The sequence below is a fragment of the Acanthochromis polyacanthus genome, chromosome 10 (assembly GCF_021347895.1).
Source record: "Acanthochromis polyacanthus isolate Apoly-LR-REF ecotype Palm Island chromosome 10, KAUST_Apoly_ChrSc, whole genome shotgun sequence".
NCBI classification, from domain to species: domain Eukaryota; kingdom Metazoa; phylum Chordata; class Actinopteri; family Pomacentridae; genus Acanthochromis; species Acanthochromis polyacanthus.
In genome coordinates, this window is record NC_067122.1 from 15,658,322 (window position 1) to 15,671,352 (window position 13,031).

General features: G+C 44.6%; 2 protein-coding genes across 6 annotated transcripts in view; both read right to left on the reverse strand.

Moving 5' to 3' along the window:
• Positions 1-13,031, reverse strand: part of p2ry4 (pyrimidinergic receptor P2Y4) — a 59,813-nt gene that overhangs the window by 22,372 nt on the left and 24,410 nt on the right. The window lies entirely within an intron of this gene.
• On the reverse strand, positions 10,408-12,281 carry sox3 (SRY-box transcription factor 3). The gene has a single exon (XM_022194908.2). It carries the CDS (start codon positions 12,053-12,055, stop codon positions 11,153-11,155), a length of 903 nt encoding a protein of 300 aa, XP_022050600.1. The 5' UTR covers positions 12,056-12,281; the 3' UTR covers positions 10,408-11,152.

Here is a 13,031-nt window from a genome sequence, read left to right on the forward strand (position 1 = left end):
CTTTGATGAGCTGAGAAGCTACTTCTGCTTCTTAACTAACTTTTTTAAGAAAAAAGGAAATGTCACCAAATGAAGGCTGAACACCAGGCTTAGCTCAGGAGAAGCTGACATCTCAGAGCTATACACTCTCCACAGAGCAGCAGAGGTTTGTTCATTTTACATACACGAGGCCCTCAAATGGAAGTGCCAAGGGTTGAAAGCTGATCATGGGTCATTATGATCAAACTGATTCATAATGACACTAACCCAAACAGGCCGTAAATCTGGGCTCAAATCTGCTTAAACTCGCTCTCTCTGTGTCAAACCACATTACATCAAGCCCATCACTCTGGAGTATAGCATAGCGCCATATCAAACAACCACAGTTTGAACCTGTTGCTTTTGTGTTTCCCATGCTGTCTAATGATCCCCCACTTTTCCTCCAACCTCCAGTCGACAAATCCTTCAGCTTTATTGCCCAGACTCAAGGGCTGCAGGTGCACAGGCCACAAAAGGGAGGAGGAGGAGGAGGAGGAGGAGGGGGGGGGGGTGTAGGGGCGGAGGAGGGTGGGGGGGTGGGAAAGAGAATGGTCAGTCGGGAGATAAGAGGGGAAGGAAGAGAGCCCCCCTACCCTGGTTTAACCTCTACACCCACCCATCCTTCCCCTTCGCCCACTGCAACACCTCTCCGTTTTGCTCCGCTGCTTTTGCCACACGTGAGAGGAGTGCAAACTGCGAGTGGTGCCGCCTGGCGCTACCAGGCCTCTGTGGGTGTGTGGCAGAGGACAGGGGGCAGGCGTGGCAGACCGGCCATGTGGCGGGAGCGGCCCTTTTCTTCTGAACCAGCAGAGGAGCAGTAATGACTATGAGCTACAGCTGTGCCTACTGAGGCTTGCCCTACCTTGCCCTGCAGTGGCCCCTCGGCCTCATCTGAACGTGGTGCCTTCTGCCTCTGGCCCCTGCTACTGTGAGTGGATGCTACATATGTCAGTGTATTCACCTCCGCTGGAAATTTCACATGAGATCAAACTCGGTCCGCACCTCGTGGTTAAGCACTAGATGGGATGATTTTGTCGGTACGATAAAAGATGGAAAATGGTCTAAACCAAAACTTTTCACCCTCTGAAATAACGTTGCTCCAAATGAAAATGTTTGAAGATCATTTTTTAAAATGTACTCAGTAGAAAGACGAGCACAGTTGGGATCAGAGAGTACAGGATATGTGCTTGATTAATCAATTAATCATTGGGTTTTCCAGTTTTCTAGAGTCTCTCAGCTGGTATATTGTCCTTTCCGAGACATGTAGTGTGGACAGCTGAGCAATTGGAAATGATTTAGGTGACCTGGAAGTTAGTTAAGGTGTGATGTTTCATTGAGTAAATGGCATGACATAAATTATTTGTCTGTATTTGGAAGAATTTTTAACTCCATGTACATACACTCGGACAAAATCGTTGGCACCTCTCGGTTAATGAAAGAAAAACCCACAATGTCCACAGAAATAATTTGAATCTGACAAAAGTAATAATAAATACAAATTCTATGAAAATTAACCAATGAAAATCAGGCACAGCTTCCACAGCTAACAATGCAGCTGGAAAAACACGGAGGAAAACACTGGACTATTCTGAAGTGGCCTTCTATGAGCCCTGATCTGAATTCTACTGAACATCTGTGGAAGGAGCTGAAACATGCCGTTTGGTGAAGGCACCCTTCAAACCTGAGACAACTGGAGCAGTCTGCTCATGAGGAGTGGGCCAGAATACCTGCTGAGAGCTGCAGAAGTCTCACTGACAGTTACAGAAATCATTTGATTGTAGTGATTGCCTCAAAAGGTTGTGGAACAAAATATTAAGTTAAGGGTACCATCATTTTTGTCCAGGCCTGCTTCATGAGTTTATTTTTTAAAATAATTCTGTTGAACCCCAATTCAAAAGCAATGTCTGATTTTCATTGGTTAATTTTCATAGAATTTTTATTTATTATTACTTTTGTCAGATTCAAATTATTTCTGGGACCATTGTTTTTCTTTCACTAACCGAGGGGTACCAACAGTTTTGTCCACGTGTGTCTGTAATAATTTCCTCATTATTCCTTGTTTCATAATCCTTATAGGCTGCATCATCCCAACACAACATTCATTAATTAATTATTTGCTCACTTCTGTTGTTGCTGCTGCCACTCACTGGATCTCTCATTGGTTTTTATTCCCTTTAATTAGCCCTCTGAACACCAAGCACTTTCTAAACTTTTTTTTTGTGCTTGTGTGACATTTTTACTCACTGTGGACGTATTCATCACTGCAATGTAAAGTTCTGCAACTCTTTGGAAACAAAATGGCTAGAAATAGAGAGAAAGTGTATTTTGTGCTGTTTATAACAGTTACAATGCCATAACTCATTTTTAAAAATCAAGTAAAGTTGAACGTCTTTGATTATTTATTTTACAAAAAAAATCAGAAGCCTAGACTTCAACATCTACAACATTTTTCCAAGTGCTGACAGGTTTTACCAATACTGAGAAAAATATTACTCTATCACTGCTACCACAAACTATAGATATTTAGATAATTGTATATTATTCCAAACTTGTCTCCGACCTGCTCTGTGTGTTGTTGTTTTTTAGGCATTTTTTTTAAATGAGGCACGTAAAATCAAACAATTCTAATTAAATGTCACAATTTTAAGATTAGATTAGGTTAATTTTCCAGACAAGACAACACAGATGATTCAAGGACTGTTGGAAATCCAAAAAGTTTTGTTATTACAGTTCCTGGCTCTGATAAATAGCGTAATTTGTTGATTTTTTTTTCTTCCCCACGAGCAGGATTTGGGGTTCTGAGTGTTAAATTTGTGTCTTATTCTCCAGCAACAACCTTTTTACTTCTCTCCATTTCTAAATGAATAACCAGCTGTTTAGTTTTCCTTTAGTTTTGTCATGAAAATGTGATCAACAACAGATCATGAAAAAGAAAGCGATAAAACCAGCTTCATCGTCAAACAGGCTGTGAGTGTTCGCTCCGGTTTAAATGAGTCAGATCAAGGCCTGAACAGGAAACACCAAGTGAGTAACAGATCCAGAACATTTTGGTGTGGTGCCCATGTTGAAACACCAAGTCACGCTGAAAACTATTTGCAACGTAGTGTTTTCTGCGCTTCCAGCTTAACTTCACCTGTAGACAAAAAGCCATATGAGTTACCGTCTCTACACATATAGCCTAAATCCACTCTTCTCAATCACACCTACACATATAAACGGTGAAAAGTGCCAGCGTTACTGGAGCTGCTGTGCTGGGAACACACCCTCAGGGACAGGAATAACAGGCCACTCCAGAGCATGAGGACATCTGAGACACAGTGGCACCACTAACACGACGACTCTTCAGCGTGTCTCATCTGCATCCCTAAACCTCAACTGCTCCACCATCGGCTACTGTTTACACCAAGCACAAGTCAAGAGTGGAAGCAGAAAATGGACTTTCTTAATTTTGAATGACTTAAGTCCACTAGAACGCCATTGAGGAAGGTCTCTAGTGTAGAGGGAGCCTCATATTGAATACGGATTGAAATTTACATGACAACTTAGGAAAAATGCTTTTTTATTACTCATTCATCCCCTAAATCACTTTGCTCCCCCACTCCTTCCCTCTGCCCGAGCTATTAAATCACCATCTTGACCCTACGACCTGGGGCCGCAACCATAAAGAGCCCCCTGTGGGTCAGAGGCCTGATTGTAACATTTGAATATGAAATGGCCTTGGTTGGGCCTGGAAACAGCCCCATGCGCTGAGACACAGCCTGACCCCCAGGAGAGAGGCCTGCCTCAGCAGCCCCGGGCCTGGAGGCTCCCCTCTTCTCTCAACGAGGATTTACTTGGACTTGAGATGGAGCGAGAGACAGAGAGAGGGCTGAAGTCGGGGGTGCAGGGGAAGAGGGGTGAGGCTGGAGGTGGGGGGAGAGGCTGAGGCAGGGTAGGGGTTGAGAGAGAGTGAGGGAGAGGAGAAAGAGAGAGGGCAGACATTTGAATAAGACAAGAAGCGAGTGGTGTTTGCATGACAAAGGAGCCCGCCATCTCCCCTGATTGGTGTCACAGTGCGGCACTAAAGCCATGCAGGCCCCCCGGGGCGGGGTGATGTGTGGAGCACAGGCATGTTTATGCATCCAAGGTGTGATATTAGGGAGGGATAGTGGGGGCCCATCGTCAAGTTTCGGGTTGAGAAGTTTGTGTGCATATTCTGAAAAGGGAGACCAAGTTTGAATCATTCTGACCATAAATTTATAACTTTATGTGAAAACGAAGTTCAAGGAATTACTTTGAGTCTTTAAAAACAATCATTGAAACCTTTAGAAACTGTATGGCCAGCTATACTTTGACAGGAGAAGAAATAAAGCATTTTATAGAAGTTTAGTACAATTGGATTTTATTTTCACACTTTGGCGTGACCTTTTCTATTATTTCTAAGATTGCTGAGATTTGGTCCAACATAAAAAGAAAAGAAAGAGAGCAGGAGGAGGGTGTTGGACAAGCTGTGAAGAAATCAACAGTTTAGCCAGATAATGTAATTTTCTGATTATTTAGAGAGACTCCAGCTACACAGAAATTCTGAGTGCAGTAAAATATGGTATTTCAAAACTGAGCCAGAAAAAAGGATGTTTAGCAAGAACAGTTTGGGTGAAAGAATTTACCATTACTTTCTTTCCAAATAAGCAATCTAAGAGTTAAAAAGAACTTTACTACAGTCTGACATGTCTTCATGTTTCCTGATCTCACCAAATGAACTTTGTAACTGCAATTTTCTATAACTAATATATATATTTTTTACTTTTAAAATGTGTTTCCAAGCAATCTCCATATGATCTTGCTAAAAATCTGCCTTTGAATTATAAGAACTAGTCTAGAGAAATCAGGTTTATGCTCCAAGCAGACAGAACTGCATCATCTTTGTGCCTCTTTATCCCTTGTCCTCCACATTAGTTTCTGCTGCCCTGTAGTCTACCTGCAGTCCTGAAGCTACTTATTATTCCAGGTAGGTGTGAGACCCGGCACCATAGCCGTCTCCTGCTGGGCTATCACTGGAGTCGTCAGCTCCTGCAGGTGGACCTCCAGCTCCACCGAGTCCTGACCATCCATCTCCCTCCTGCACTCGCAACTCCCTCCTTCTAATGTCTTTGATAGGAACAATGACAGCACAAAAACAGAGATGAGAGAGGATCATATGAGTAGGCAAATCCAGGGGCTATGAAGGGGATTTCACAGCTCAATAAGTTTGGACAATTTGTTTACAATCCCTATTATCACGGGTCTGCTGGGAGTAGGTGTATGCATAAACATTGGTGCATTTTCTCAGAAGATATCGCAGATTAGCCGGGAGCCGGTCCACTCGGGAGACGGACGAAAGAGTAAAGTGCAAGTAAAAGTGCCACAGGGGGCCCTAAAAGAGGAGGGCTGGAGATGAAGGAAGCATGAGTGAGAGTTGGGGAGGTCACAAGCTCGTACTCACTCACACACACACACACACACACACACACACACACACACACACACACACACACACACACACACACACACACACACACACACACACACACACACACACACACACACACACACACACACACACACACACACACACACACACACACAACCCCCTGCAGACAAAGCCTCCACAGGCTCATCTGGGCAGAGCTGCTGGCCCTCGGGGACACACCTCCAAGAGAGATGGCCTGACTAACTCTCCATGGCAACTAATCAATAAGTGACAGAGTCAGTCAGGACTGACCCGTAGCTGAGTGTGTCCCACCTCCCCCCATGTTCCCAGGGTTACACTCCCATAAACCACATGCATGTATGCAGACTACACTAAAAGACCCCAACCTGGCCAACATAAATGTTTTCTTGCAGTTGGGCTGCATTGACAACTCTTGTGCAAGTGCATCTGTATTTGTGTGTGCATGTGTGTGTGTGTGCATGTGTGTGCGTGTGCGTGTGTGTGCGTGTGCGTGTGCGTGTGTGTGTGTGTGTGTGTGTGTGTGTGTGTGTGCGCGTGTGTGTGTGTGTGTGTGTGTGTGCGTGTGTGTGTGTGTGTGCGTGTGTGTGTGTGTAGGTGGTGGTGGGGCATAAATACGTGGGTACAGGTTGCAACATGAACACACCTCCTGACGATAGCGATATGATCAGAGGGTGTCTGATGGAGCGGAGTCACAACATGGCCTTTGTGTATCTGTCAATCTGTGTTGCCTCTCACTGTCCTCAACAAACACTAATCAATATCTGTGGCCTAGATGACAGGCCTAATCTCCCCCCTTGTCACCCCCCTCAAGACTTCTCCCCCTGACTTTGCATTGTCTTCCAGGAGTCCTGTACTCACTTGGCTATCCCTAGGCATAGTATATACATCAGCACATATACACTTGGCCCCATTTTTTTGCAGGCTTCCAAGAGAGGTCAGAAGTGGGGTCACAACTCTAGTTTGGCAAATTAAAAAGCAGCATGACATGCTCCAGTGTTCACTGACAAAGTGATGTGCAGCCACAGAAAGGGACCATCTGCAGCAGATACACTTTTACACTAGAGTGACTCACTTGGTGTTTCCTGAACGCGCATTAGAACCGACCGGTTGAATTGTCATTACGGGTTATTCGGGAAGAAGCCTCTAAATCCACTTTTATTCCTGGTTGTGTGCTCTGTGTGTATGTGTATGTGTGTGTGTGTGTGTGTGTGTGTGTGTGTGTGTGGTTTTACACATCTTCCTGCAACCACAATTACAAGCGAAAACAAGTTCAAGGAAACCTCAGCGGCGCTTTGACGAACAAAATGTCAAAGGATCCTCCACGGGAAAAAAAAAACAGCTCTCTAAACACTCAGCCTGGGCAGCGAAAAAAAAACCAGATTCCTCCCATCTCAGCTCCTTCATGTGATTTGTATTTGTTTTGTTTGGAACAAAAGAGGCGGTAATCCTCTCTTATATTTGACAAGTCTCATATTCACACACACCTGCTGGGGGAAAATAAACACACCTTCAGAGCCAAACACCTTAATGGATGACCCTCGCATTAAAACCTAAGTCAGGATAAACCCCAAAGCGAGCATGTTGACATGATATGGTACACAGACATGCCCATTCTGGATGTGACTGATGAGGAGTAGCCACATCACAGGTAACTTGTGTACAGTGTTTTCAGTCTGTACATAGGTCGAAAAACACCACAGCCCAGGGACTGGCAATTTCTCTTCTGCCTGACTGGAAGCAGGTTGAGAAAACCATTTACAGGATGTTAAATTCAATGTTTGATTTGTTTAAAGAGTGATTTTGCACCATGAATTCATCCACATACCTTCTTCTATAGCAGCTAGGGCGCCTGAAAGTCTCCTTAATTTACCTAATTCACTTTTCTCTGACATAAACACATGTAAAGTCGCTGCTGGGCGGATGGAGTTTCTTGAGTGGCGGCATGCCTGTCTTTGAAGCATTTCCCACTCTGCATTCCTTGTGGTTGTGTAAGGCATGGCAATCCAACCACAGTTATCATTAATGAGACATTCACAACACGCAACGAGCCTGCCAGTGCTGTACGTTCAGGCGACGACCTGAGCGTTTGTACTTGGAAAGAGGAGGGAAAAGAAACGGTCAAACGTGATGCTGTAGTGTCTCCGGTGAGTGCTGTCAGCGGATGAGTGGCTGACCGGCTGAGTGAATGGAGAGGACGGTGCAGTGGAGAGGGATGCCTCTCAGTGGGTCAGCCCGAAAGCCCTGACCCCAGGAGGATTTGATGCCATTTTCCCACGCAGGGAGTCGACCTGAGAGCAGCTCGTTAACAACATCTGCCCCAGTTCAGAGAGATTAACCCCATCCCCAGCCCCCGCACCTCCACACACCCCACTCTGCTGTCAATCTCACCACCTCGCACAGGTCCCAGCGCTCTGGACGGGCCTTGCCGAGCTGGACAGGCCGCCCCACAGGCCTCTGAGGTCAAAGTCTGACTCACAGCAGATCAGTGCTGTCTGAGCGTGTGGTAGGTGCAATCCCTGACGTCACTCATCCGTGCATCCGTTACACTTAGATTACGCTCTTGATGTCTGGCTTCAGAGGAGGTTCCAGATTTGAGATTATAAAAAGAACGGAGAGTATGTTCCGAAGGTGTGGTCCCCGCCGTGAGTTGCAGAGCCAGTCGAGCAGGAGAGTTAGTGATGTCACAAACGTCAGTCTGTCAGCCAGATTTGTGTAATGAGTTTTCCACTCATCACACTGACGTAAAAAGAGACACTTTGCGCACGCTCCTATTGCTTTTTAACACCTTGTTCATACATACTCCCACAAGATGTGCAACTGGCAGGGCATGTTCTGACATAATATGAGAGGAGACATGCGAGAAACAGGACTGACTGAAACAGCCGGAGACTCACATTTTGCTGCTGCAACACATAGAAAGGTGTGTGCAGACACACACAGTGGCAGAATCCACTGGGAATCCGCTGAATCCATGTTCTACAGGGCTATAATTAGGTTAGTTTTTGGAGAGGGGGTTAAACAAACAGGGGCTGTGAGGTCATAGGCAGATGGAAGTGGGATATGCCTGCACTTGCTGAGTGGGCACAGAGCTCCACATGACAGGGGAGAGAGGCCCTCTGGGCACTCGGCAGGGGGAGAGCGAGGGAGGGGGAGGGTGGGGGTGGAGGGGGGAGGCCAACTCATATGGCCCAACTGCCAGAATATTCAAAAGCAATCAACAGATATGTATGGGCCAGTCACACACCTTTTCCCCCCACCCAAAACACAGACTTTCAGTCTCCAGTCACCACTGTGAGATCTTCTTAGCTGAGCTTATGGAGCAGAAGAAAACAGGTTTTAACTTTTGCATAAGTTGGAAAGCAGAAACCTCTACAGTTTGCACCCTGAACGCGCAGGGTCAAAGCCATCCTGAGGTTAAATCGATTTTTACGTTCAATAATCTACTGCTCTGTCCGGAGCACAGCAAACACCTCTGACACCGAGGAGCAGGAAGAAGAAAAGCTGCTTAATTACAAAAAAATGAGTTGGAGAGTGTGATTAGGTGACGGGTGGCTGCTGGCACGCTAGAGTGACTTAAACCCTGTCAGTGAATGCAGGGAGGTCTGGATAATCTTTCCCTCCACAAAGGTGCGTGTAGGGCTAATCCAGGCCGCTGTGCTGAGCTGTGGATCAAGTCCTACAGGGAGTGTGGGAAGGCCAGCAGGACCGCCACTGCTTCGGCCCTCTTGGTGGCCGCAGCTTATTTTTCCTAAGGTACACTGCAGCAGCAGGCCAGCCCATTCTTCCAAACACCTCTGTATAATTAGAGTGTCAGCCACAGTAAGGGAGGTTAAGACTGTGTATGTGGTGCAGCTTCAGTGTAGTTTGTTAAAAAATAAAACACACCAGATAAATGAATGCTTCTTGGGTTGCCACAAATATGAACAGAACCGAGTCCAACAACATAATGCTAAAGTGTTTTGTGTCCTCGAGAAAGATTCAATGAGAAAGTTCTGCTTGTGTAATGTTAAATATTAGAATACTCAATTTGATTCTTTTAAATTGGGTATTTCATTTTCTACCAAACAGAAACCCGCAGATCATTTATGATGGTGTGCATCAGGGCCATAAATCCACTGAACTTTTCAAAAATGATTTTCAAACCATGTTCTTGTGTTTCATAGGATGTGATTTAATTCAAATATTTTTGAACTGAAAATTTGGTGAATTCAAACAATCGAGATGTGAAGTGATATTCAATATTTGTCTCTGTTGGTGTTACATGTTTACATTTATTGAAGTAATCGAAGCAAATTCCTGTGATAAAATCTGAAAAATGCATTCAGACTGAGACAACAAAGTGAGTGTGTCTGTTATAAGGAAGGAAACCAGTCCGGGTTCATAGGAAGCCAAAAATAGTCCTTGACGTGCAGCTTTTCAGCAACTATTTCAGTTAATAAATCCTGAAAAAGATGCACACTCAGTATTTGTAAAATATATTCTAGAATGAATGACACTGTAGAAGAAAAGACAAATACTTACAGAAATATCAGCTAAACTAAGAGCTGTGCAAAATAAAATTAAAATTTCAAGGTGGATGTTTACAAGGAAACAAAAATTTAGATTTTTTTCTTCACTTTAAACCTCATAAAATAAATGGAAAGCCAAATTATTGCCATATTGTTGATGCATTTAAAAATAATACTGCACTAAATTTGTTTTCAAATATATATCGATGTGAATGAACCTTTAAAATGTAAATTCCCAACTGGTTGTTCAGTATTTTACTTGGTAAATTCCCAGATTGTCTTTCAGAGTGTCTACAGATCCCGTAAAACGGTCACTCTCATTTTGAATTTTTCTTGGGGGAAAAAAATAGAATTTTAACCCATCACATCAGATTACACCTCATATTTGCACACAAGACAGGGAGTCACAAATCTCGTTTCGTAGAAATTTATTCAGCATTTAAGAATAGAGGATGGTCTTAAAATATGTAGAAACGTCAGTTTAAATAAACCTTTTCGTTCAGGATAATGAGTAAACATGACACTGTCAGAACCATCACAGAAACAGAACATTTTACAAAAAACAAATTGGAACATTTTCACGTGACAAAACATCGGGTTCACAAGCTAAAAAAAAAGAAAAGAAAAAAATCTTACTATAAATAAAACTTGCGTTTGCGACCCGCACAGTCTTAACATTTCACTTAACCTAGTTTATGGGGGGAGAAAAATAAAACACTACAAAAAATTTTGGACACAGTCGAGACAACTGACATTCTACAAATTAATTGTAAACATTTATGAACCAACTTTTTCCATCCAGCTTTTCTGAAATAAACCAGCCCCTTCACGAGGCCACATGCCTTTTCATACAGAGAAAATATGGCATTATTTAAAATATAGAAGTCCAATTCTTCTACATAACTTGATTGCTTATACTTGTGATAAAAAGCCTCTTTGCAACGCAATTTACTCTGGCGGGCTCAACGTTCAGCTTCCATTTAAAATCATTTGAAAATGGAACAACTCAAAACATATCGAGATAAAACCGTTTTCGAACACAAAAAAAACTATTGAACGTTGTTTCTTTAGCAACCAAAAAGTTCAAGTATCCGAAGAACTTTTTTAAAAAAAAGTTTCAAGTCTGTTTTTTTCCTCTCTTTTTTGTCTGCAGCTCTCAGATGTGGGTGAGAGGTAGCGTCCCATTGACGCCAGTCCCTGCGCTCTGATAGTGCGGATGGACGCTGTGTAACCGGCTGCTCTGCAGGGAGGAATGCTCCGCGCTGTCCCCGCCGGGAGGCAGGTACATGCTTATCATATCCCTCAGGTCCCCCAAACACGCCCTCTGAGAGTGGGACGTGATGGCCGGCGGCGGTGAGCTCGGCTCGGTCTTGCACACAGACGCCATGGAGCTCAGTCCCATGGCGCTGCTGCTCTGCTGCGTGTACGCCGGAGACATGCTGTACGTGGAAGCCGCGTTCATGTAGGTCTGCGCCGAGGACATCATCGGGTACTGGAGGCCCGCCATCTCGTACCGGTGCATCTGCTGGATCTGCGGGCTGTTCATGCTGTGATGCTGAGGGTAGGCCAGCTGGTCCTGCATCAGGGAATACGCACCGTTCGACCAGCCGTTCATGTGCGCGTACCCATCCATGCGCTGTCCCACCGACACCGAGTTGTTGACGGCGCTGGCTCCTGGCGCCAAGAGTCCCCCGGGCAAAGAGTACTTGTCTTTCTTGAGCAAGGTCTTGGTCTTCCTGCGGGGACGGTATTTATAATCCGGGTGCTCCTTCATGTGCATAGCCCGTAGACGCTTGGCCTCGTCGATGAATGGCCTCTTTTCAGCGTCGGTCAGAAGTTTCCAGTCAGCGCCGAGCCGCTTGCTGATTTCAGAGTTGTGCATTTTAGGGTTTTCTTGCGCCATCTTCCTCCGCTGCCCCCTGGACCAGACCATGAAGGCGTTCATCGGCCGCTTCACCCGCTCCTGGTCGCTGGCACTGTTGTTCTTTGCGCCCGGCGCCGAGCCCGAGTTGGACTGCGGGAGCGGGGTCTTGATCTCGGTTTCCATCATGTTATACATTCGGGCGGCTTTCAGCGTTCACTCACAGGCACATAAAAAAAAGTTCACAGAACAACGCCAAGAGTGAAAGAGGTAGAAGTACTGACCAGGCTCATAAGAAGATGGAAAAAAAAAGTTGTGCCTCGAGAGGCAAATGTGTCTGCAGGTGTTTCTGGTTTCTCTCCGCTCAAAGCTGCTCCTTCCCTCACGGCTCTGAAACAGAAGTCGCTAAACTTCGCCAAGCTCATGTCTTAATAGGCCTGGAGGCCGGACCATGTGATGTGGATTGACAGCACAATGAGGACCAATCAGCGCGCAGCTCCCATATCCAGCGCGTATCCAACCGGAGCGCGCACCGCCGTGTTTTGGTCAGAGGAGGAGGGAGAGCTAAACTTTTGAAACAGCAGCGCAGCTCAGCAACCTGACGGCAGAATATCATAGATTTACAACATTTATAAGCCGAGAAAAAAGAGGTAAATGCCGCTGATGTATTTTTTAGTAACTAAGGAGGTGTTGGTTGAACGCGTCAAAATCATTTTAGAGACAAATTAAAAGCACAAATGGGTGATTTTGTGTTTTTTATTTTTATTTTTTTGTGCTACATTTAGGACCCAGATTAATTAAAAAGGTTGAAATGCTCTGTAGGAACATGCTGATATTAAACTAAGAGTACTGACCTGATATGTAACAGAAGTCTGAGTGTCAGTAAATTTAAAGGCAGAGGCAGATCCTAACGGGCCAAACCGGCTTGAAATAACCGCAAATACTTACAGTAAAAAAGGAAAGAAAGAAAAACAAGAATATTGCAACAAATTGTGACATTAAAGGGAGATTTATTTTATCCTTCTACCTGCTGTCAGGCTGTCTTTTGTTGGGTTTCTCTAAACACAGTTTCGCAAACCACACTTTGTCAGTTAAAAACAACATCTTAATCTCAGTTATTTTAGAATTCAGTGACCCTTGACAGTTTTATTTTTTAAATGACCTCAACATTTCT